This window comes from Coregonus lavaretus, assembly GCF_964263955.1.
Source record: "Coregonus lavaretus genome assembly, chromosome: 6".
Lineage (NCBI taxonomy): Eukaryota > Metazoa > Chordata > Actinopteri > Salmoniformes > Salmonidae > Coregonus > Coregonus lavaretus.
This window is the reverse complement of record NC_139993.1, coordinates 42,049,328-42,075,816: the sequence shown is the minus strand read 5'-3', so window position 1 is coordinate 42,075,816 and position 26,489 is coordinate 42,049,328. Positions and strand designations below refer to the sequence as shown.

At 43.9% G+C, this 26,489-nt stretch overlaps 1 protein-coding gene across 1 annotated transcript in view; it reads left to right on the top strand.

Moving 5' to 3' along the window:
- Nucleotides 1–26,489, top strand: part of LOC311131293 (voltage-dependent R-type calcium channel subunit alpha-1E-like) — a gene marked incomplete at both ends in the record, with an annotated part of 137,178 nt that overhangs the window by 93,320 nt on the left and 17,369 nt on the right. Inside the window, 20 exons of the mRNA XM_084164190.1 lie at nucleotides 765–868; nucleotides 1,156–1,271; nucleotides 1,411–1,464; nucleotides 10,087–10,176; nucleotides 10,555–10,764; nucleotides 10,914–11,026; nucleotides 11,745–11,857; nucleotides 12,168–12,299; nucleotides 12,813–12,882; nucleotides 15,070–15,187; nucleotides 15,303–15,370; nucleotides 15,479–15,570; nucleotides 20,553–21,299; nucleotides 21,550–21,794; nucleotides 21,985–22,096; nucleotides 22,853–22,982; nucleotides 24,012–24,071; nucleotides 24,447–24,553; nucleotides 24,798–24,809; nucleotides 25,969–26,065. Coding sequence (XP_084020316.1) covers nucleotides 765–868; nucleotides 1,156–1,271; nucleotides 1,411–1,464; nucleotides 10,087–10,176; nucleotides 10,555–10,764; nucleotides 10,914–11,026; nucleotides 11,745–11,857; nucleotides 12,168–12,299; nucleotides 12,813–12,882; nucleotides 15,070–15,187; nucleotides 15,303–15,370; nucleotides 15,479–15,570; nucleotides 20,553–21,299; nucleotides 21,550–21,794; nucleotides 21,985–22,096; nucleotides 22,853–22,982; nucleotides 24,012–24,071; nucleotides 24,447–24,553; nucleotides 24,798–24,809; nucleotides 25,969–26,065 — 2,790 coding nt within the window. The remainder of the gene's footprint in view (nucleotides 1–764; nucleotides 869–1,155; nucleotides 1,272–1,410; nucleotides 1,465–10,086; nucleotides 10,177–10,554; nucleotides 10,765–10,913; nucleotides 11,027–11,744; nucleotides 11,858–12,167; nucleotides 12,300–12,812; nucleotides 12,883–15,069; nucleotides 15,188–15,302; nucleotides 15,371–15,478; nucleotides 15,571–20,552; nucleotides 21,300–21,549; nucleotides 21,795–21,984; nucleotides 22,097–22,852; nucleotides 22,983–24,011; nucleotides 24,072–24,446; nucleotides 24,554–24,797; nucleotides 24,810–25,968; nucleotides 26,066–26,489) is intronic.

Genomic DNA, 26,489 nt, shown 5'->3' with positions numbered 1-26,489 from the left:
CTAGTTAAAGACTACCACTCTCTGACTCTGTACGCTGCTGTCTGACAAAGCACAAATACCCAAGGTGCAGCAGCATGCAGACAAAGTGCACAGCAGGTCAATGGAACACAAGCCAGAACGTTTTACACTGGCTTTAGTCAGGAGATAGTCATAGCCATGTTTACTTGTTAACAATTGCTTTGGATCGTGGTAACACCAGCTTTTAGATAATTAAGGGATAGCACACCCAAATTACAAAATGACACGTTGGTTTCCTTCACCTGTAAGCAGTTTATGGACAAGGTATGACAGCAATCCATGCTTTGGTTTTATTTCCCTGTCACTGTTTCCAAATGCTAATGTTGAAGCATTTGTGGCACAAATCCCATCCAGGTCCTAGTACCGTAATTAGCATTTTTCACACATCATAACCAAATCATCCTAAAGTATCTAAAATTGATTGTGAAGCTCAACAAAGTCATAGATGATTTGAACATGTTTCATCAAAAAATATTATATTGGTACCATGACTTTGTTGTATTTGTGCCAGAGACATGCATGTCCATAGGGCTCAATCCTGTCTTGAGATAGGACTGTAACTTCCACTTTGCACAAATCATGCATTGATGATGATGTCAAAATATGATTTATACTCATGGATCTCAGGTGTGGAACAACAATGTGGGGCTCCATATTTTGTGTTGGTACAGTATAATAATACAGTGCTTTCTCCTGGATTCAATATCTCCTGGTTATTGTCTGCTGTTTGTGTTGTATCTCCACAGACCAATGATGCCTTAGGCCCCACGTGGAACTGCATGTACTTCATCCCTCTGATAATCATCGGCTCCTTCTTCGTGCTGAACCTGGTTTTGGGAGTGCTCTCAGGGTGAGTCCACCTTAACGTTACAGCAGCACCGTGGCACTGCCACATTGTGCCGGGGTGGCTGACATGTCTTTTATACACTCTGTCACTGTCTGTACAAGTTAATGGGTTTTATACAAAAGGTTAATGCACAAAATACTCTAATTAACTGCATGGAAAGAAGACAAGGTTTGAGTCTCCCCCTCCACACCCCTTCTCTCCCCTGTTGTCTGAATGATGAGGGAGGCCAGGTCAGCGCTGAACAACAGGTCCCAGAACAGTAATTATCTGCTGTTGTGTTTGGCTTGCAGGGAGTTTGCCAAGGAGAGGGAGCGGGTGGAAAACCGCAGGGCGTTCATGAAGCTACGGAGGCAACAGCAAATTGAGCGGGAACTCAATGGCTACCGAGCCTGGATCGACAGAGCAGGTACTGAAACCACTGTCTGTATTACGCTATAGACCCAATACACGTCATGCTTTTTAAAGGTTACCTCAGAAACACAATGTCCTTGATATTTACCTTCCTACTGTATGAATCAGACTTCATTGTTGGGTCTGCTTTGCAGAAGAGGTGATGCTTGCGGAGGAGAATAAGAATTCAGGACCCTCTGCTCTTGATGGTAAGAATGTAAAGATGGCCCCATTGGTTATATTGTCTTTACACCCCTGCATTAGTTTACTGTTTATCTGTCTGTACTGGATTTATGGCATTCTAATTGTACACATGACTGTCTGCCATGATAATATTTCTTATCTGTCTGTCCACTAAGACAGCCACACAATGTAAAATAACTATAACATAGGCCTAGACTGAAACATATCATTTGTAGAAAATATGTAATTTCCTATGAATTATTAATTTAATAATATCATATTACCCTATGCACTGTGCATGATACATACAGCGCCTTGCAAAAGTATTCATCCCCCTTGGCGTTTTTCCTATTTTGTTGCATTACAACCTGTAATTTAAATGGATTTTTATTTGGATTTCAAGTAATGGACATACACAAAATACTCCAAATTGGTGAAGTGAAATGAAAAAAATGGAAAAGGGGTGCATGCGTATGTATTGACCCCCTTCGCTATGAAGCCCCTAAATAAGATCTGGTGCAACCAATTACCTTCAGAAGTCACATAATTAGTAAAATAAAGTCCACCTGTGTGCAATCTAAGTGTCACATGATCTGTCACATGATCTCAGTATATATACACCTGTTCTGAAAGGCCCCAGAGTCTGCAACACCACTAAGCAAGGGGCACCACCAAGCAAGCGGCACCATGAAGACCAAGGAGCTCTCCAAACAGGTCAGGGACAAAGTTATGGAGAAGTACAGATGTAGGTTACAAAAAAATATCTTAAACGTTGAACATCCCACAGAGCACCGTTAAATGCATTATTAACAAATGGAAAGAATATGGCACCACAACAAACCTGCCAAGTGGGGGCCGCCCACCAAAACTCACAGACCAGGCAAGGAAGGCATTAATCAGAGAGGCAACAAAGAGACCAAAGATAACCCTGAAGGAGCTGCAAAGCTCCACAGCGGAGATTGGAGTATCTGTCCATAGGACCACTTTAAGCCGTACACTCCACAGAGCTGGGCTTTACAGAAGAGTGGCCGAAAAAAAGCCATTGCTTAAAGAAAAAAATAAGCAAACACGTTTGGTGTTTGCCAAAAGGCATGTGGGAGACTCCCCAAACATATGGAAGAAGGTACTCTGGTCAGATGAGACTAAAATTGAGCTTTTTGGCCATCAAGGAAAACGCTATGTCTGGCGCAAACCCAACACTTCTCATCACCCCGAGAACACCATCCCCACAGTGAAGGATGGTGGTGGCAGCATCATGCTGTGGGGATGTTTTTCATCGGCAGGAACTGGGAAACTGGTCAGAATTGAAGGAATTATGGATGGCGCTAAATACGGGGAAATTCTTGAGGGAAACCTGTTTCAGTCTTCCAGAGATTTGAGACTGGGACGGAGGTTCACATCCCAGCAGGACAATGACCCTAAGCGTACTGCTAAAGCAACACTCGAGTGGTTTAAGGGGAAACATTTAAATGTCTTGGAATGGCCTAGTCAAAGCTCAGACCTCAATCCAATTGAGAATCTGTGGTATGACTTAAAGATTACTGTACACCAGCGGAACCCATCCAACTTGAAGGAGCTGGAGCAGTTTTGCGTTGAAGAATGGGCAAATATTACATTTACATTTACATTTTAGTCATTTAGCAGACGCTCTTATCCAGAGCGACTTACAGGAGCAATTAGGGTTAAGTGCCTTGCTCAAGGGCACATTTACGTCATTTAGCAGACGCTCTTATCCAGAGCGACTCACAAATTGGTGCATTCACCCTATAGCCAGTGGGATGACCACTTTACAATTTTTTTTTTTTTGGGGGGGGGGCTGCGGCATTCTGGATGAGTTGTAGGGGTTTAATGGCACAGGCAGGGAGGCCAGCCAACAGCGAGTTGCAGTAATCCAGACGGGAGATGACAAGTGCCTGGATTAGGACCTGTGCCGCTTCCTGTGTAAGGCAGGGTCGTACTCTCCGAATGTTGTAGAGCATGAACCTGCAGGAGCGGGTCACCGCCTTGATGTTAGCGGAGAACGACAGGGTGTTGTCCAGGGTCACGCCAAGGCTCTTCGCACTCTGGGAGGAGGACACAACGGAGTTGTCAACCGTGATGGCGAGATCATGGAACGGGCAGTCCTTCCCCGGGAGGAAGAGCAGCTCCGTCTTGCCAGGGTTCAGCTTGAGGTGGTGATCCGTCATCCATACTGATATGTCTGCCAGACATGCAGAGATGCGATTCGCCACCTGGTTATCAGAAGGGGGAAAGGAGAAGATTAGTTGTGTATCGTCAGCGTAGCAATGATAGGAGAGGCCATGTGAGGATATGACAGAGCCAAGTGACTTGGTGTATAGGGAGAAAAGGAGAGGGCCTAGAACTGAGCCCTGGGGGACACCAGTGGTGAGAGCACGTGGTGCGGAGACAGCTTCTCGCCACGCCACTTGGTAGGAGCGACCGGTCAGGTAGGACGCAATCCAGGAGTGAGCCGCGCCGGAGATGCCCAGCTCGGAGAGGGTGGAGAGGAGGATCTGATGGTTCACAGTATCAAAGGCAGCAGACAGGTCTAGAAGGACAAGAGCAGAGGAGAGAGAGTTAGCTTTAGCAGTGCGGAGAGCCTCCGTGACACAGAGAAGAGCAGTCTCAGTTGAATGACCAGTCCTGAAACCTGACTGGTTTGGATCAAGAAGGTCATTCTGAGAGAGATAGCAAGAGAGTTGGCTAAAGACGGCACGCTCAATAGTTTTGGAAAGAAAAGAAAGAAGGGATACTGGTCTGTAGTTGTTGACATCAGTGGGATCGAGTGTTGGTTTTTTGAGAAGGGGAGCAACTCTCGCTCTCTTGAAGACGGAAGGGACATGGCCAGCGGTCAAGGATGAGTTGATCAGCGAGGTGAGGTAGGGGAGAAGGTCACCGGAGATGGTCTGGAGAAGAGAGGAGGGGATGGGGTCAAGCGGGCAGGTTGTTGGGCGGCCTGCAGTCACAAGTCGCAGGATTTTATCTGGAGAGAGAGGGGAGAAAGAAGTCAAAGCATAGGGTAGGGCAGTGTGAGTATGACCAGCAGTGTCATTAGACTTAACAAACGAGGATCGGATGTCGTCAACCTTCTTTTCAAAGTGGTTGACGAAGTCATCCACAGAGAGAGAGGGGGGGGGGGGGGGGGGGGGAGGATTCAGGAGGGAGGAAAATGTGGCAAAGAGCTTCCTAGGGTTAGAGGCAGATGCTTGGAATTTAGAGTGGTAGAAAGTGGCCTTAGCAGCAGAAACAGATGAAGAAAATGTAGAGAGGAGGGAGTGAAAAGATGCCAGGTCGGCAGGGAGTTTAGTTTTCTTCCATTTCCGCTCCGCTGCCCGGAGCTCTGTTCTGTGAGCTCGCAATGAGTCATCAAGCCACGGAGCTGGAGGGGAGGACCGAGCCGGCCGGGAGGATAGGGGACACAGAGAGTCAAAGGATGCAGAAAGGGAGGAGAGGAGGGTTGAGGAGGCAGAATCAGGAGATTGGAGGGAGAAGGATTGAGCAGAGGGAAGAGATGATAGGATGGAAGAGGAGAGAGTAGTGGGAGAGAGAGAGCGAAGGTTGCGGCGGCGCATTACCATCTGTGTAGGGGCAGAGTGAGTAGTGTTGGAGGAGAGCGAGAGAGAAAAGGAAACAAAGTAGTGGTCGGAGACATGGAGGGGAGTTGCAGTGAGATTAGTAGAAGAGCAGCATCTAGTAAAGATGAGGTCAAGCGTATTGCCTGCCTTGTGAGTAGGGGGGGACGGTGAGAGGGTGAGGTCAAAAGAGGAGAGGAGTGGAAAGAAGGAGGCAGAGAGAAATGAGTCAAATGTGGACATAGGGAGGTTGAAATCCCCCAAAACTGTGAGGGGTGAGCCATCCTCAGGAAAGGAACTTATCAAGGCGTCAAGCTCATTGATGAACTCTCCAAGGGAACCTGGAGGGCGATAGATGACAAGGATATTAAGCTTAAATGGGCTAGTGACTGTGACAGCATGGAATTCAAATGAGGAGATAGACAGGTGGGTTAGGGGAAAAATTGAGAATGTCCACTTGGGAGAGATGAGGATTCCTGTGCCACCACCCCTCTGACCAGATGCTCTCGGGGTATGCGAGAACACATGGTCAGACGAGGAGAGAGCAGTAGGAGTAGCAGTGTTTTCAGTGGTAATCCATGTTTCCGTCAGCGCCAGGAAGTCGAGAGACTGGAGGTTAGCATAGGCGGGGATGAAGTCAGCTTTGTTGGCAGCAGAACGGCAGTTCCAGAGGCTGCCTGAGACCTGGAACTCCAGGTGTGGGGTGCGTGCAGGGACCACCAGGTTAGAGAGGCAGCAGCCACGCGGTGTGAGGCGTTTGTGTAGCCTGTGCAGAGAGGAGAGAACAGGGATAGGCAGAGGCATAGTTGACAGGCTGTAGCAAATGGCTACAATAATGCAGAGGAGATCGGAATGAAATGAACTAAACATCTGGGAGAGGAGAGAGCAGGGCCTCCCTCACCAAAACTTCCACCTCAGAAACTATAATTGTTTCACTGAACCACCCGAACAAAAACTCTCCCAACTTCCACCTTTAGAAATCAGAATTGTTGTGAACCACAGCGGTCCAATGTTTAAAGGAATAGACTCAACCCACTTTATTCAGCTAGCTAACTATGACACCATAGCTAACTAGCATGCTAGCATCCAATAACACACAGTTTAGCACCAACACTTGGTCACAGCAAACCACCAATAATGTGTTAACACACTAAGCAGATAATTCGTGTCCGTGTCTAGTTCCTTTCATAACGCAGCAATAATTAAACGATGGCTAGCTTAGCACAAATATATTGTATTTAGCTGCCACAGTACAGCACACAATGGCTACTGTGTTGACTCTGTTCGAAAAACGGCTAGCTAGCTAGCTTCGTGCTACACCCGGCACCGCCGAAGACAATGCCAACCTACAGTAACTACCCACAACAGCCCACGATGCCTAACTATGACGCCATAGCTAACTAGCATGCTAGCATCCAATAACACACAGTTTAGCACCAATACTTGGTTACAACAAACTACCAATAGTGTGTTAACACACTAAACAGATCATTCGTGTCCGTGTCTAGTTCCTTTCATAACGCAGCAATAATTAGACGTTGGCTAGCTGGCACATTAACATTAACATTGGAAACAACTCTCCACCGTTGCTAAACATTACCAGTAGCTACCCGCTAGCTAGCTAGCCTCGTGCTTCGCCGGGCTCCGCCGTAAACAATACTTACCTACAATAATTACCTACGGAAACCTACAATAACTACCTAAATAACTACCTAAATAAACTACCTACAATACCTAACTACAACTACCTACCTACGATCTAAATACATGGTTTAAGCTTTACTCAACACCATAAAAGAAGCCAAGCTTACCTCCTGCTTAGAGAAAACACAACCTCTCCCGACCACAGCTCCCACAGAATATCCCAGTGGCTAGATGTGCCAAGCTTATCGAGACATACCCCAAGAGACTTGCAGCTGTAATTGCTGCAAAAGGTGGCTCTACAAAGTATTGACTTTCGGTAGTTATGCACGCTCAAGTTTTCTCTTTTTTTGGTCTTATTTCTTGTTTGTTTCGCCCCAAAATATATCTTGCATCTTCAAAGTGGTAGGCATGTTGTGTAAATCAAATGATACAAACCCCCAAAAAATCAATTTTAATTCCAGGTTGTAAGGCAACAAAATAGGAAAAATGTCAATGGGGGTGAATACTTACGCAAGCCACTGTAGATAACCACAAATTATTTTACGTAGGTACAGTGCCTTCGGAAAGTATTCAGACCCCTTGACTTTTTCCACATGTTTTTACGTTATAGCCTTGTTCTAAAATGGATAAAATAAAACAATTTCCTCAGCAATCTACACACAATACCCCATAATGACAAAGCAAAAACAAAGCATTTTTGCAAATGTATTAACAGTGCATGTCAGAGCAAAAACTAATCCATGAGGTCGAAGGAATTGTCCGTAGAGCTCCGAGACTGGATTGTGTCGAGGCACAGATCTGGGGAAGGGTACCAAAACATTTCTGCAGAACTGAAGGTCCCCAAGAACACAGTGGCCTCCATCGTTCTTAAATGGAAGAAGTTTGGAACTACCAAGACTCTTCCTTGAGCTGGCCGCCCGGCCAAACTGAGCAATCGGGGGAGAAGGGCCTTGGTCAGGGAGGTGACCAAGAACCCGATGGTCACTCTGACAGAGCTCTAGAGTTCCTCTGTGGAGATTGGAGAACCTTCCAGAAGGACAACCAGCTCTGCAGCATTTCAATTAGGCCTTTATGGTAGAGTGGCTAGACGGAAGCCACTCCTCTGTAAAAGGCACGACAGCCCGCTTGGAGTTTGCCAAAAGGCACCTAAAGACTCTCAGACCATGAGAAACAAGATTCTCTGTTCTGATGAAACCAAGATTTAACTCTTTGGCCTGAATGCCAAGCATCACATCTGGAGGAAACCTGGCACCATCCCTACGGTGAAGCATGGTGGTGGCAGCATCATGCTATGGGGATGTTTTTCAGCGGCAGGGACTGGGAGACTAGTCAGGATCAAGGCAAAGATGAATGGAGCAAAGTACAGAGAGATGCTTGATGAAAACCTGCTCCAGAGCGCTCAGGACCTCAGACTGGGGTGAAGGTTCACCTTCCAACAGGACAACGACCCTAATCACACAGCCAAGACAACGCAGGAGTGGCTTCGGGACAAGTCTCTGAATGTCCTTGAGTGGCCCAGCCAGAGCCCAGACTTGAACCTGATCGAACATCTCTGGAGAGACCTGAAAATAGCTGTGCAGCAACGCTCCCCATCCAACCTGACAGAGCTTGAGAGGATCTGCAGAGAAGAATGGGAGAAACTCCCCAAATACAGGTGTGCCAAGCTTGTAGCATCATACCCAAGACGACTCGAGGCTGTAATCGCTGGCAAAGGTGCTTCAACAAAGTACTAAATAAAGGGTCTGAATACTTTTTTTATTTTTAATAAATTAGCAAACATTTCTAAAAACCAGTTTTTGCTTTGTCATTATGGGGTATTGTGTGTAGATTGATGAGGGGAAAAAACAATTTAATCCATTTTAGAATAAGGCTGTAACGTAACAAAATGTGGAAAAAGTCAAGGGGTCTGAATACTTTCTGAATGCGCTGTAAGTGCTAGCGAGGAAGAGTAGGTGTTGTTGATTTTCACTGTCAATTTCAGTCTCTCCTGAGGCATGATATGTATACATTTTGTCTCATTGAGTGTTGGAACGTACAGTACTATCTGTTTGGTTGACTCTGTGACAGTAATTTACAAACACTTTCTCATAACAGTGTAACTATTTTGAGTTTTTCCTCGCATTACTCTTAAATGTGTGTGCTATCCTGTTTTTGTAATATCTCTGGGCTTGTGTGTACTCACGATATGTATCTATTTCAAAGACCTATTTAGAAGCACATTTTCACAAGAATAGCTATGCCTAAAATACCATTGTTGTTGCTTCTGGTGTGGTGCACTTCAAAAACAGCTTTAGTTAGAATTATTGAGGACCATGCATGATGTACCCCCAAAAGCAATCATTTCTACTACCTCAATATCAATATGGACTTTTAAACCTACCAGACAAACACTTACACAAAGCTATGACCCTATCAAGTGAAGCATGATTTTCCCCCCCAACAAACAAACAAACAAATCGTTTTTATTAAATGTTGATTGACAGCTCCCAAGAGGCTGTCTGAATGGAATACAGGCGGTAACCATGGTGAGGAACAACTTCTATTCTACACTTCCTTGCCACCTTTTGTTCCTTTTCAACAACTCAGTCTGACATGAACGTTTAAATAAAGCCAGCTATTGTTCCACAAACCACACTTACAAATAAACCACGAGCCATTCTGAACTCCAAACATTTAATTTGGCACAAGCAAACCAAAAGTAGCCGTGAAAAGGTCCAGCTGTTCCAGTGGAAACAAATTCAGAAGATGTAATAGCTTTGAGAGAGTGCGCCAGTGTTGCCATAGCAACTGAAATTAAATGTCCGGGTGTCAGCCAGTGTGTGCCTCGTGCAAACACTATTGGTTCACTGGCTTATTAAAAGGGGGAATGTCTAGGTAAATATGAATAAATAAATGAGATTCTAATCAAAAGGTGGTGGGGGTGTACGAGGTTTGGCTGGAGGAAGAGCTCAACTCACCCTGATAATTCTTGTTTTTTTCCGCATCAGGCACACATACAATTATATGTGTGCATCAATACAGCTCTTTACAATGATATGGTATGATATTGTCTCAAACTTAATGTGAGTGTGGGTTATAGCCAAGAGAATAGAACCAACAACAACAACGATTAGTTGTAGTTAAGTTGGGTTCATCATACAGTAATAACAATAGATGCATATTTTAATAACACCATGTTGCTGTAATCTGTTACCCATGTGTACTAAATGCATGTTTGTACTCTTGTTTTACAATACCCAAAGCACCAAACACAGTGGCATGTAAATGCGTTGATTATTTTCACCATTCTCTTCTCATCTTGTCAGTAATGCCCTCATGATCTTGTATATCTACCTGTGTGTCTCATGACATGTTCTCTGTGTTGGAGTGTCATAAACGTTGTGTTTTGTGTGGGCTTTCTGCTGGGTGACAATGTGAAACCTTTGGCTGCAGTGCTGAAGAGGGCCACCATCAAGAGGAGAGGGGTGGATGCCGTCCACCGGGGCCCAGGGGACGAGCAGTATGGTGACATCTCTTCTGTGGGTGAGTGTGTGTGTCAAGCCACTGAAAAGAGCAGTAGTTTGTAGCTAACATCCCGAATGGTTGAATGATCTGCCATCAGGCAGCAGGCACCCCCTCCATATTAAATTCTGTAATTACAAAGGAGGAGATTGTCATTGTCGTATTGGGAATAAAACTGGAAATGGCAACACATCAGTTCCAGCCATCATTACATGTTACAGTCAGTAGCTAAGCTAAATGGATGAGAAGGCCTTTGGCTCTTCGTTTTCCTTTTGGAGAAATTGTATCTATTGTGCAAATGAAACATTTCACAGAGGAGAGATCTACAAGATAATGTGTATTTGTCATTGTACTACTATAATTTTTTTAGTAATGATCTAAAATGGCTGTCCCCGCCAGGCATCCCGATGGCCAGACCCAGCATCAGGAGTGCTAAGAGAGGACCTATGGCTTATTTTAAGCGGAAGGAGCGTCTGCTGCGTATCTCTATCCGCCGCATGGTGAAGACACACACCTTTTACTGGACCGTACTGGGCCTGGTGGCCCTCAACACACTCTGTGTGGCCATCGTCCATCACAACCAGCCCAACTGGCTGTCTGTGTTCCTCTGTAAGTCACACACACACACACACACACACACAGGTACGTACCATCATCTCCATCCAAAATAAATAAAGTCGGGTGGCATTAATCTTTGAGATGATTGTTTTCTGCTGTGTTTATGAGTGTTGTTGTTGCTGTTGTTGTCTGCATTTCAGACTATGCAGAGTTTCTCTTCCTGGGTCTGTTTCTCACTGAGATGTGCTTAAAGATGTACAGCCTGGGACCCAGACTCTACTTTCACTCCGCCTTCAACCGCTTCGACTGCGGCGTGAGTCCCTTTCTTTTTCTGTTTAATCGCTAACCAACATGGAGAGACCATGCCAGATGGAAAGACAGTGACATACTGTAGATTATAACATTGCCCCAATTATGAGGGAATGAGAGGAAATGCTTTACTTAAAACATTGGACAGTGACTTAAAGGGGCAATCAGCAGTTGCTGCTTCCATTTTAAGACTTATAAATTCATTATATATACTCATTGTTTCTTGAAGAATATAAATGCCTTATGAGCTTAGTTCAACTGTCGTACCTCATCAGAACCCAAAATATATACTTTTTTAAATCTGTTTGTAAACATTGTAAACGTAAACAAACACTGTATATCCTCAAAATGTACTTAAAACAAGAATTGTGACATCTTGGATGGTCAGTCCTTGCATCAATAGCTCTGTCTTTGAATGAATGGTTACATATCTCCAGGCCCATCCCTCAGATTTTTTTCCAAAACAGATGTGGGGTGTCCGCTTTGTTAATCTTTCAACGGCAGATTGCCCCTTTAAACACTTTTTAATGAAAGTGACACTGATGGTGTAATTTAGATAATGAAGTGCAGTAAATGTCTCTGTTCTGTTTCTGTCACATCTGCACTCATCTGTGAATGGACATCCTTCATCTTTGTCTCTCTGTATACTTACTGTACGTTAAAGTCTGCTGTTGGTGTGCTGGTACATCTGGTGATTATGTTGTTAATGGCCCTGTTAACAGGTGATAGTGGGCAGCATCTTTGAGGTGATGTGGGGGTTCTTCAGGCCTGACATGTCCTTTGGCATCAGTGTGCTGCGCGCTCTCCGTCTGCTGAGGATATTCAAGATCACCAAGTTAGTCCAAGGCCTCCTCATTGGTTTATAACATTCTTCCTGCAGTATGCAATGAGGCAATGCATAGCAAGCACTGGCACCTAGCTATCAATGTCCTAGATTATGAGGTTCCTGGGTGTCACATCAGTGTGATATTTGTAGCCTCCTGCTAGGGATAGGATATGCAGATATGTCAATTGCCAGGCTGGCTACAAATAATTTAAAACCCTCACAATAGCAATATTTAGACATTGTTAATTAATTGATTGTCTCTTATTTAGACGGAATTCAAATGCCACTAATCCCGCCCCTGGTTGGTTGTGATTGGCAGGTACTGGGCGTCGCTGAGGAACCTGGTGGTATCCCTGATGAATTCTATGAAGTCCATCATCAGCCTCATCTTCCTCCTCTTCCTCTTCATCCTGGTCTTTGCTCTGCTGGGCATGCAGCTGTTCGGTGGCAGGTATTGTACCATAGACACAAGGATGAACTACCACTGCCCGTCTGTCAGATCTAGTCTCATCACAAACTATGATAGATACTGGCAGTTGATGTAATCAAAGTGGATGTAGTACAACTGATTATTTGATTTGTGTCATCATGACCTTCTCCTTGTGACATTTGATATTACAGAGGACATTTTCATCCCCTGTGGCAATGTAAAAAACACCCTGACAGGACTCGGTCTTTCCCTAGCAGATTCTGTCACACATCTAGTCTTAGCTGTTGTCCCGCTATGTTCACACGGTTAAAGGACCGTTTCTGGGAAACTGTCACTTCAATGAATGCAGTGCATGCCGGAGATGTATGTTGCCTGGCCACTGGAATACAGAAAATAAAACAAACTTTGGGAAAAAGTCCCCCCTCTATTACCCAGAAAATGAAAATAAAAGAATTGGTTTCTCTCTCTCTGAAAAAAACATTTTAAAATCCTGGCTCAACTCGATGTCCTCTCTGTCCTCATCTTTCCACGCAGGTTCATCTTTGAAGACTACACTCCTACAAACTTTGACACCTTTCCTGCTGCCATCATGACTGTCTTTCAGGTCTGGTCTAATTCAATTGTTTTGATTGAGTAAAGTTTTGTGTTTTTGATTCAGGTAACAAAGCTTTGCATGTGGAAATCTTACAGAGTCCATATAAATATTTGGATTGTCATGAATTTGCAGATTATCTACTCTGTATCTTGTGCCTGAATCCTGTGATACAGTATGTGGTACTTACAGTCGCTAGTGAAAGTCTACACACATCTTGCACAGTCTTATCATTTTGCTGTCTTAAAATGTAATCTAAAAAGGGATTACATTTGATTTTTTTTCCTACCCATCTACACAACCTACTCCACAAAACTACAGAAAATGTTCCAGATAAATACAAATATAACATGAAGATGTATTGATTGTGTATGTCTTCAAACCCCAGAGTTAATACTTGGTGGAAGCACCTTTGGCAGCCATTACAGCTGTGAATAATTTTGAATAAGATTCTACCAACCTTGTACAACTATTAAGGCAACATATATCAGTTAGGAATCATTGATGGATAGCAATACCTTGTCTCTGATTTTTAAGAAGATTTAAGTCAGGACTGAGACTGGACCATTCAGGAACACTCAACAGCTCTTGTAAAGCCATTCTGATGTGTATTTGGCATAAACATGTGTGTTATGGCCTCCCGAGTGGCGCAGCGGTCTAAGGCACTGCATCGCAGTGCTTGAGGCGTCACTACAGACATGGGTTTGATCCCAGGCTGTGTCACAGCCGGCCGTGACCGGGAGACCCATGGGGCGGCACACAATTGGCCCAGCGTTGTCCGGGTTAGGGGAGGGATTGGCCGGCCGGGATTTCCTTGTCCCATCGCGCTCTAGCAACTCCTTGTGGTGGGCTGGGCGCCTGCAAGCTGACTTCGGTCGCCAGCTGGACGGTGTTTCCTCCGACACATTGGTGCGGCTGGCTTCCGGGTTAAGCGAGTAGTGTGTCAAGAAGCAGTGCAGCTTGGCAGGGTCGTGTTTCAGAGGACGCATGGCTCTCGACCATTGCCTCTCCCGAGTCCGTAGGGGAGTTGCAGCGATGGGACAAGACTGTAACTACCAATTGGGGAGAAAAAGGGATATAAGTACAAAAAAATAGTAATAATAATTGGGTTATTGTCCCACTGAAACTCTATCCCAGCGTAAGGTTTTCAGAAGACTACGGCGGATTTTCCTCTAACATTTTACCTGGGCTTTGCTCCTTTCATATTTATTTTGATCCTGACAAACTCCCCAGTCCCTGCTGGTGACAATCATACCCATAACATGATGCTGCCACCACAATACTTGAAAATACAGAGGATCAACAACATTACATTCATTCCACAATACTGGCCTGTATGAAAAAGTTAAAAGAAGAAAGACTGTGTTAAAAAATCCTCTACAAATCATCCATCCTGTTTGAAACAAGGCCGTTAAGCAATACTGCAAGACAACACGGCAAATAAATTAACTTTTTGGCCTAAATTTAAAACTACAGGTTTGGGTCAAATCCAATAGAACACAACACAGAGTAAAACCCTCTGTATTTTCAAGTATTGTGGTAGCAGCATCATGTTATGGGTAAGCTTATAACCAGAAGGAACTAGGGAGTTTGTCAGGATCAAAATAATAATGAAAGGAGCAAATCCCAGGTAAAAAGTTAGAGGAAAACTCGCTTCAGTCTTCTGAAAACCTTACCCTGGGATAGTATTTTTTAGTGGGACAATTACAAAATGTAAATGCCAAAGACACACCAGAATGGTTTTGCAATAGGTGTTGAGTGTTCCTGAGTGGTCCAGCCTTAGTCAAATTTGCTTGAAAATTGGAGATAAGGTCTGAATATTGTTGTCCATCAATGATTACCAACCAAATTTACTGAGCTTGAGCAATTTTGACAAAGACAACAGAAAAATGTTGCCCTAAGAGTTGTGCAAAGTTAGTAGAATCTTATTCAAAATGATTAACAACTGTAATGGCTGCCAAAGGTGCTTCCACCAAGTATTAACTCTGGGGTGCCAAGACATACGCAATCAAGAAATTTTTGTTTTTTTGATTATTTATTAATTTGGAAAATGTTCTGTAACTATCTTTCACTTTGAAAATGTGGAGTAGGTTGTGCAAATCTGTATGAAAAAAAACTAATGTAATCCCTTTTTAAGGCAGAAAACGATGAAGACTGTGCAATGGATGTGTAGACTTTCACTAGGCACTGTATATCTAGATCCTGACAGGAGAAGACTGGAATGAGGTGATGTACAATGGGATCCGCTCCCAGGGAGGAGTGAAGTCAGGAATGTGGTCCTCCATATACTTCATTGTGCTCACACTCTTTGGTAACTGTATCCTTTCTCAGCTAGCAAATCACTTTTCACACTGTAGATATGATTAGATTAAACGTCTGATGTGTGGATTCTGTAGATCAGACATCTAGGTCCTTGACATGAGTGTGACCAGACACGCTGCTGAATGTCTTCTTGGCCATCGCTGTGGACAATCTGGCCAATGCCCAGGAACTAACCAAGGTAAAATCTCCTTTCAACAATTCACTAGTCTTCCCATAATTGAAGATGATACCTGCTCTCAACAGCATCTGTGATTAATTAATCTGTTCTATGCAATCTTATATCTAGGACGAAGAGGACGAAGAGGCTGCTTTCAATCAGAAACATGCTCTCCAGAAAGCCAAGGAAGTAGGGGCCATGTCTTCCCTGATGTCATCACAGTAAGTGGTGTGTGTACCCCTGCTGCCTGTTCCCCTTCCTCTCTGTCTCCCTCAGGACTCTAACAGACTGCTAACTAACAGTACTAACACTATGTAGTCACACCAGAGGCTGTTGCTGTAGTACAGCCAACACTAAAGGAAGGGAGGGATTGAGGCTGACAAAGCCTTAGGGAATCAGTTTGACTATGGGCAATTTTTGTTATGTAGTGCTATGCCTTGGAATTTGGCTTTTGCAAATCGGCAGGAAAATGTGCCTTGAACTGCATTAGAGCCCCGGGTTTGAACTAGATTAGATTATACACTGAGTGTACAAAACATTAGGAACACCTTCCTAATATTGAGTTGCACCCCCTTTTGCCCTCAGAACAGCCTCAATTCATCACTCTACAAGGTGTTGAAAGCGTTCCACAGGGATGCTGGCCCATGTTGATTCACAGTTGTGTCAAGTTGGCTGGATGTCCTTTGAGTGGTGGACCATTCTTGATACAAATGGGAAACTATTGAGCGTGATAATCCCAGCAGCGTTGCAGTTCCTGACACACTCAAACCGGTGCATCTTGCACCTAATGTCATAACCTGTTCAAAGGCACTTAAATATTTTGTCTTGCCCATTCACCCTCTGAATGGCACACATACACAATCCATGTCTCAATTGTCAAAAAAATATTTTGTTAACCTGTCTCCTCCCCTTCATCTACACTGAGTGAAGTGGATATAACAGATGACATCAATAAGGGATCTTAGCTTTCACCTGGTCAGTCAGTCTATGTCATGGAAAGAGCAGGTGTTCCTAATGTTTTATACACTCAGAGTAGTTTGTGTTACTGGTAAATCATAGTTGATTTAGTCCGTTTGATCTAGGTACAGGCTACTGTAATTGTAGCTGTATAATGGAGCTCCGGACAGTCGTAGTGCCCTTCATAATTTTTTACATTTGAGTCATTTAGCAGACGCTCTTATCCAGAGCGACTTACAGTTAGTGAGTGCATACATTTTTCATACTGGCCCCCCTTGGGAATCGAACCCACAACCCTGGCGTTGCAAGCGCCATGCTCTACCAACTGAGCTACAGGAGGCCTAATGACTTCTTGGCCATCGCTAATGATGTTCATATTGCTGAAAATGTGTGCTGGAAACAACTGAACTGAACAACTAAAGAGGTATTGATATACCCTTCCTGATAGGTCTATAGGTCTGTTTTAGATTGTACCTCTATAATTTGCTCTAAATTGAACAGCGTGTCACCATGGCTACCGGCAGGCTTCCCAGTATCTGCAGGGATGAGCCTATACCGTCGTCATAGCGACAGCATTACTGGCATCCAAATTAATATATCATTCCAATTAGATAAATATTCTGCAGTACTTAGTCACCCTTACTTTCACAAGACTGATTTTTGTAATCGTTATGTTTTTGGAGTAAATAGAAGAATTACCAAGTGTCAGGAAGTCATTCATCTGGACATGCCATGTTGGGTTACAAGAGACAAGAGTCATAAAGTAATGTTATTTCATCAAAGCCCACAGTATTGATTTCCTATATGAATGTTGTGACACCCAGTCTGTCTGGTGGAAGTGCATGTACTTAGGCATGGTGAAACATAGAGAGATGGTACGCATGTTGGAAATGAACAGCATATTGCATGGTCATTCAAACCACATGCGCGGAAAAAGCATTTTTAAATGTTTCATAATTAAACATTTTGGTCTCATGCTGTGCAGCATTAGATCTCCTTGGCAATACGTTAGTACAGCAGGAGTGAAGATTAGCAGAGCTGTGGTGCGTGCTACAAATATAACCAGTTCCATGAATTGCTTATGCGGAAATATAAAACTGGAGGATTTTCCCCTCAGTAACTTGAAGTTGTTGGTTTTTCATCTAGGTTCACCCAGGTTGAGGCATATCTATACAGTGCCTTGCAAAAGTATTCAGCCCCCTTGGCGTTTTTCCTATTTTGTTGCATTACAACCTGTAATTTAAATGGATTTTTATTTGGATTTACACATAATATATACACATACACATAATAGTCCAAATTGGTGAAATTAAAAAAATTACTCGTTTCAGAAAATTCTAAAAAATAAATACCGTAAAAGTGGTGCGTGCATATGTATTCACCCCCTTTGCTATGAAGCCCCTAAATAAGATCTGGTGCAACCAATTACCTTCAGAAGTCACATAATGAGTTAAATAAAGTCCACCTGTGTGCAATCTAAGTGTCACATGATCTGTCACATTATCTCAGTATATATACACCTGTTCTGAAAGGCCCCAGAGTCTGCAACACCACTAAGCAAGGGGCACCACCAAGCAAGCGGCACCATGAAGACCAAGGAGCTCTCCAAACAGGTCAGGGACAAAGTTGTGGAGAAGTACAGATCAGGGTTGGGTTATAAAAAAATATCAGAAACTTTGAACATCCCACGGAGCACCATTAAATCCATTATTAAAAAATTGAAAGAATATGGCACCACAACAAACCTGCCAAGAGGGCAGCCCACCAAAACTCACGGACCAGGCAAGGAGGTTAATCAGAGAGGCAACAAAGAGACCAAAGATAACCCTGAAGGAGCTGCAAAGCTCCACAACGGAGATTGGAGTATCTGTCCATAGACCACTTTAAGCCATACACTCCACAGAGCTGGGCTTTACGGAAGAGTGGCCAGAAAAAAGCCATTGCTTAAAGAAAAAAATAAGCAAACACGTTTGGTGTTCGCCAAAAGGCATGTGGGAGACTCCCCAAACATATGGAAGAAGGTACTCTGGTCAGATGAGACTAAAATTGAGTTTTTTGGCCATCAAGGAAAACGCTATGTCTGGTGCAAACCCAACACCTCTCATCACCCCAAGAACACCATCCCCACAGTGAAGCATGGTGGTGGCAGCATCATGCTGTGGGGATGTTTTTCCATCGGCAGGGACTGGGAAACTGGTCAGAATTGAAGGAATGAAGGATGGCGCTAAATACAGGGAAATTCTTGAGGGAAACCTGTTTCAGTCTTCCAGAGATTTGAGACTGGGATGGAGGTTCACCTTCCAGCTGGACAATGACCCTAAGCATACTGCTAAAGCAACACTCGAGTGGTTTAAGGGGAAACATTGAAATGTCTTGGAATGGCCTAGTCAAAGCCCAGACCTCAATCCAATTGAGAATCTGTGGTATGACTTAAAGATTGCTGTACACCAGCGGAACCCATCCAACTTGAAGTAGCTGAATAGTTATGCACGCTCAAGTTTTCTTTTCTTTTTTTGTCTTATTTCTTGTTTGTTTCACAATAAAAAATATGTTGCATCTTCAAAGTGGTAGGCATGTTATGTAAATCAAATGATACAAACCCCCCAAAAATCAATTTTAATTCCAGGTTGTAAGGCAACAAAATAGGAAAAATGCTAAGGCGGGTGAATACTTTCGCAAGCCACTGTATGTGCAGGGTTTTGCAGGGTACCTTATGACATATTCAGGGTCAGGCACTTGTCGAATCACGTTGATGAGATTTGAATACCATAGGTTTTCCAGCGTCTGTGTTTGGAGAAATCTCTGAACTTTGGTAGCATTGCATCATGTCTGTGATGTCTGAGGTGAAATGCTGTAACTGTCTTTCCTCCGGGGGATCTTGCACAACTGACCTTCAGAGCATGATGATGATGATGTTGACTAAGTGAAAAAGGTTGAAGCATGTCTGAGACTCCTGATACTGTAGAGAGCGATGGCTGCATGTCTCTCTCTGACCAGCATGACCAATGAGAATGTTACCCTGGCACAACTTTGGGGAGGAGAGCTGCACACGTAATGCAAACTGATATGGTTGCTTTGCCTAAACAATCTCTGTCTCTGTTCTGTTTGTTGTGCCAATGAAGGCCATTTCTGTGTTTTATTCCTGTGCCATACTGTATCTCTGAATGTCTTTAACATTTCAAACTTCCTGAATATTTATATGTTGCACCTGTTGATGTTAATGTTGTTCTGATCTAATACTGCTGCCATCCTGTTTGTCATGTGGCGCTTTGCCTGCCTAGAGGCACAGCCCAAAACATTTAGGCAATATTCATTTGGTTGAATCATTTAAAAGGGTTTTACTACCTGGTAATACAGAAAATAATGATTTTGGCTATACAGACATACAATGCAGTAGACTATAGTCTAATAGTGATCCATTGAAATTGGTAATGTTGTTGGACTGTGTCTCAGGGCCTGTTTTGTCTCTGCTCACAAAAGCACTAATGTCTTGTTTTCAACCAATCGCTTATTGATAACACGGACCACACAAGAGTACAAGTACGAGTAAGTATTAACGCTGTCTGTTCATTTCAATTTCAAAACAAACTGCCTGATTTTCTTAACTGGGTAACTCTTCTGTTCTCATTTTATTACGTTCCTTGTTTTACTTCCAGAATCTTACAGTATTTGGCTCTGCATCTTATATCAGTTCCACTGGTTTCTACGTCTCCCACTTTCATTATAGTTATTACAACTTCCTAGTTACATTTTGCTTAATTTATTACATAACATCTTCATTGAGCCAGTAAATTGTTTTTCATCAATGCTTAATTAAAATTCTGGATCTTGTTTACCAAGCTTTGAAAATCAGACTAAATTGCCTTTTCTCGAATGTGTTCCAACTGCTCACTGGTTTTGTACAAATGTTTTATTTATAAGTGTATGTTTCACAAACATTTGTACACAAGCAAGTAGAAGAAATTAAAAAACTATTCTAACACATTTTGGAATTGGTTTAAAATGAAAAGTAGAGGTTACAATATTCAGTGTATATCAGTGTATATAAGTACTGTGTTTCTATCTCCCTTACTGCTAATCCTGACAGTGTTGTTGTCCTCTCTCCCAGCAGGAGGAGGAGACCCTACCTGTACAGGAAAAGAGCGATACACAGGAGCCGGCCTGCCTACTCTCTGGAGGAGGCTGAGAGCCTCGCCGAGGGGCCCCCCTGCCCGCCACTGAATTCCTCTAACTCTTTCATGTCCAGGGGGGAGAGGAGAAGACGGATGACCATGTCTGTGTGGGAGCAGAGAACCAGCCAACTGCGCAGGCACCGGCAGATGTCCAGCCGAGAGATCCTCTTCAGCAGCCCCAGTGAGGAGCAGGAGGTGCCCCCTGGATGCCCCCACCACCTCAAAGCCACAGGCACACCCACAGGCAGCCTGAAGCTGGCTGACCCCACGGCTGACCCTACGGCCTCCACAGCTCAGCCCCCCAAGCCCATGGACCTAACTCTAGAGGAGCCACCCCTGTCCATGGGCGTCCCTGAGCCCCCCTTGTCCGTCCCTTTAGCAGAGTCACCCATACCCATCGACAGTCCCCTGCCTGACCCCTCCACGTCCACAGTTGTGTCCATTCCGGAGCCCACTGAATCTGAGCTGTGCCCAGAGAGCAAGCTTGATGTCACCAACCACAGCCACCCAGGTGTCAATGGCCGCAGGAGCCCCAGGTTAAATGGGGAGAGAAGGCAGAGAGCGGTGCGTAAGTTCCGCCCTCCTGCTGGTGACACCCTGACCCCTGACATGGCAGGGATGAGGTTCAGGAGGCCAAGGGGCACAGGGCACCACGAAGCCCAGGCTGGGGCCAGAGGCCTGGACTCACCCCAGAGGGAGGGGAGCAGTCGCTCTATCAGCAGGGAGAGAAAGACCCCAGAGGACCCACAGGAGAAGGAGAGGAGAGCCGGTAATGCGGGAGAGACCAGCCAGCCTTCTGAGACCAGGGAGGCTGAACACAGGTGAGGAGGAACTGACACTGATGTACAGCTAGTTCTATTAGTTCAGTATATAGTAGACTGTTTGTATAGTATTCTGTAGACTCTGTTTGTATAGTATTCTGTAGACTCTGTTTGTATAGTAAACTGTTAGTAGTCAGTTTTCTGCTATGTTCAATGTATCAGACTTCAGAGTGCCCAAAATGCAACAAATCCCCAATGAATCCGGACTCCAAGCCTAGATGTTGTCCCTTGTCCCTCTGCTCCTCGACAGACAGGGTGACCCTAACCAGGCTGGGGTTCCTGAGCTGCAGAACAGGGAGCAGGGTCCACAGTCAGAACCACCCACCCTGCAGCCATTTCAGGCTGCAGTACTGGAGCTCCCAGAGGGCCAGACAGGAGATAGTGATACTGGGAACAATGCCACCACTCTGAACCAGGATAACTCCCCTCTGAGCTCCAGTATCTACATAGAGGTGACCAATGTTCAGTCGTCACTAGAGCTCACCCCCATCACAGGTAACACCTTCAAGGGTGTCCTTATTCTATCACATATGTGCATTCAGTGTGCTAGTTCCGCTGAGAGGTGTATGAAATGCCTTGGTGTATGAAAGCCTCCATCTCTTGGGGGTTGGAGATATCTCTGATATCACAGCATGTTACCACAATCAGAGCACAGCAGCACACCCACATTCTCCACCTCTTCCAGGTAACAGTAACGACATGGAGGCGTCCAAGCCTGAGAAGGAAGAGGAGCAGTTGACCAGCCCAGCCAATATTGTCACACCTGACAGCATGTTCATCTTCAAACCTGGCAACCCGTAAGTCTCCCTCTGTTCCTCTCTGCTACTCCTATTACATCATCCAGAACCTTCATCCTAACACCATCATCCTAGTACTATCATCCTAACAGCATCAACCTAACAGCATCATCCTAGTACCATCATCCTAACACCACCAACCTAACACCATAAACCTAATACCATCATCCTAGCACCATCATCCTATCACCATCATCCTAACACCATCAAGCTAATACCATCATCCTATCACCATCATCCTAACACCATCAACCTAATACCATCATCCTAACACCATCATCCTAATGCCATCATCCTAACGCCATCATCCTAACACCATCATCCCAATACCATCAACCTAGGACCATCATCCTAACACCATCATCTTAGTACCATCATCCTAGAACCATCATCCTAGTACCATCATCCTAATACCATCAACCTAATACCATCATCCTAACACCATCATCCTAACGCCATCATCCTAACACCATCATCCTAACACCATCATCCCAATACCATCAACCTAGCACCATCATCCTAACACCATCATCTTAGTACCATCATCTTAGTACCATCATCCTAGTACCATCATCCTAATACCATCAGCCTAACATCATCATCCTACACCATCATCCTAACACCATCATCCTAACACCATCATCCTCACCATCTAACACAGACTTGATAGAGATATAGAAACAACTCACCGGTTTCAGTCCTGCTCTGTCAGTTGTTTATCAGTCAGAGCGGTTGTGTCCTCTGTTCCTTGTCTAGGATCCGCCGGGCCTGTCACTATGTGGTGAACCTGCGTTACTTTGAGACGTGCATCCTGCTTGTGATCGCTGCCAGCAGTATCGCCCTGGCTGCAGAGGACCCCGTGTCAGCCACCTCTAACTGGAACAAAGTGAGAGCCAGTCTGGTCACTGGGCTTTACATGGACTCAACAGATGGCTGTTTTCCTCGCTGACCTTGAGCCTCACTATTCTAACTGTCCTTCTCCACAATGGTGGCTAGGCTATTGTCTTTGGTGTGTGGTTGCTTTTGTTTTGCTTTGTTTTCCTCTGCTGTATTATTTTTCTCACAGCATAACGAGGAGTGCAAACATGTGCCCCTGACAGGGATTGTGTCTGCATCTGACACTGTATCTGATCTCACAGGGAGAGCAATATTAGAGTTGTCACTCTCTGCTCACACTGAGGAGCCAGATTGAGGAGAGGAGGGTGTTGTAGGGTGTAGAATCATCACATCACACTCCCTACAGCTGCCTCTGCTTTAGTCTCTTCCTACGACAACAAATCAAACAGATAGCACAAACAGCGTTGATCTAGCTAGTACAATCTGGAATTCTACAGAATTTCTATTGTTGATGACATTGTTTTGTATGTCGTTACAGAAGTTCCTTCAAGTAAAAACGAATCATTGGGAATGTGTGCCTGGGGTCTCATATCTGGCCATGTACTAGCTGAAATACTAAAAGAAAGCATTATTATAATTGCTTTGTGAAGGTCTCCCACGGTGACTTGATGGGGGGGGCTTCTTTGGATGTTGGTGATTGAGGCAGATTGAGTTGGAAATGCAATGGGCCTGTGTGATATGCTAGGAAGATAATCAAAGCATATATTCATCAGAAGAGAAGGGCACCACTTAAAAGCATTGTCTTAGAAATAGAAGGCCCTCAGGGTAAACGTAATCAATGTGACCATTAAAGAGAGAAGTTGGTTTCCTAAAAGGGAAATGTGTCCCCAGTTCAGTGGTGAAAAACAAATGCAACACGTTAAACATAGTGTCTCAGAGTCTCACTCTGGTCCTAAGTGCTTTTTGTTCTCCTCTAATGTATGAGCTGATGGCAAATAATTAAATGTTCTTCATCAACCCCTGGAGTCCAATATTGTAATTAATGTATTAATATATTTGTCTACTTTTTACCCCACAGGTTTTGCGTTACTTTGACTACGTGTTCACAGGTGTCTTTACATTTGAAATGATAATAAAGGTGAGTTATGACTTAATAGAAAGAAAATACAGTATTCTCTATTCAATCAGCAGGAATCCTGTATTGAAACATGACCAAACTGTGTCATATTTACATGACAGAGGACATACCATACTGTAGCAGAAGCAGTTGGATTGGGCAGATGGTACATGAACATGTTTGGCATAAGCTGTTACCCACTGGGCACACACTGGTTGAATCAATGTTGTTTCCATGTCATTTCAATGAATGACGTCTGTGCCCAGTGGGTAGTCCCGAGAAAATGTAATGTCAGATAGACAGAATGTACAGTATTTTGCTAATTAACAGTGAGGCCCCCCTATGCCAATATTTAGTGCAGTTTTCAAATGACTTAACAAGATGTGTATTTGACAGATGATAGACCAGGGCTTGATTCTCCATGACGGCTCCTATTTCCGGGACCTGTGGAACATTCTAGACTTTATCGTGGTGGTCGGAGCTCTGGTGGCCTTCGCCCTCACGTGAGTCATGTGACCTTGCATAGGTTATAACTTCCTGTGTAGTGGTTTGTGTAGTGTACAGTACTAGAGTGTATACTGCCAGTGTAGCTTGACTGCTCAGGTCTTTGACTGGACATAGCACTGTTTTTCACTCTGTTTTGTGATATACATGTTTTTTCCCACCCTGAGATGTACATGTTCAGTATCATGTCTTTCTCTCTGTCGTTCTCTGCTCCTGTGGATTGTGTTGCTGTGGGACTGCCAGGAATGTGTTGGGGTAAAAACACTCTCTTTATTCTCTTTCTTTCTGCTCTTTTCTCAACAGGATCCTGTGTTTCCTCTATAGTTCATACATAAGTGCTGTGAAAAAGTATTTGCCCCCTTTCAAATTTTTCTAATTGCGTATTTTTGATACTCAATGTTATCAGTTCTTCAACCAAAACCTAATATTAGATCAAGGGAACCTGATTGAACAAATAACATAACAATTACATACTTATTAAATGTATTTCATAAACAAGGTTTTGCAACACCCACATAATGGGATACATGTCTTCCAATAAGTTATACTTTTGACCCATCTGTCGATAGAACATTCTTCCAAGAGTCTTGATGATCATCCAGGGGCTTCAGGTGCTTTTTGGCAAACTTGAGTCAACTTTTTGGACGACGTGGGTCCCGTTATGTCTGGCGACGACTTGCCTTAATAGAAGGAACCATGAATTCTGCTCTGTATCAGAGAATTCTACAGGAGAATGTCAGGCCATTTGTCTGTGACCTGAAGCTGATGCGCAGCTGGGTCATGCAGCAAAACAATTATCCAAAACACACAATCAAGTCTACATGAAAATGGTTAAAAAGCAACAAATGTTGACGTTTTTTAATGGCCTAGTCAATCCAGACCTAATCCAAATTGAGATATTGTGGCAGGACTTGAAACTAGCAGTTCATGCTTGAAAACCCACAAATGTCGCTGAGTTAAAGCAGTTCTTCATGCAAGAGTGGGCCAAAATTCCTCCACAGCAATGTGAGAGACTGATCAACAACTACAGTAAGCATTTGGTTTCAGACATTGCAGCTAAAGGTGGCACAACCAGTTATTGAATGTAAGGGGGCAATTACTTTTTCACACAGGGAAATTGGGTGTTGCATAACCTTGTTAATTAAATAAATAAAATAAGTATAATTTTTTTTTGTTATTTGTAATCTCAGGTTACTTTTATCTAATATTAGGTTTTGGTTGAAGATCTGATAACATACTGTATAAAAAATATGAAAAAACTGAGAAAATCAGAAAAGGGGCAAATACTTTTTTACGGCACTGTATTTCTTTCTAATCAGAGACGTAAAGTACAGTAATACGTCTCCTGTAAAATGGTTAGCTCAATGCTGGAGTGAGTTTACCAGGTCTTCATTCTACGTGTCTCTACTTGTAGAAATAATAAAGGACGGGACATCAAAACCATCAAGTCTCTTCGGGTACTGCGCGTCCTGAGGCCCCTGAAGACCATCAAGAGACTACCGAAACTCAAGGTAACCTTTTCCATTTGTTTTCTCAGCAATTGCTTCCCATGTTAACAGTGCCTGCCCCAGTCAACAGTCTGAGGGACAGACTACAGGGGAGTTCTATCAGGCTGTTCAGGGTTTATCAAGGCTGCGGTACTGTCTATGTGTGTGGTATGACGGTATCAGGTCAGTAGCCACTGTTAAACAATTGGAGATGACTTCACATCCATTTAGTCACACCTATTTCCACATGAGGGTTTCCAGGCAGCAGAGAATAAACTAAGGAAAGATTGATAGATGAGGTGATAAACCTGAGAGTTCGAGCATGAAAACATTTTGTCACGACTTGATTTCCCAAACCTCACACATTCCATTTCTGCTGGGGGGGAAGAGTGTGTCTGTCAAAGGAAATGAGGAAATGAGTCCAACTGATAACTGTGTGAGTGGACCA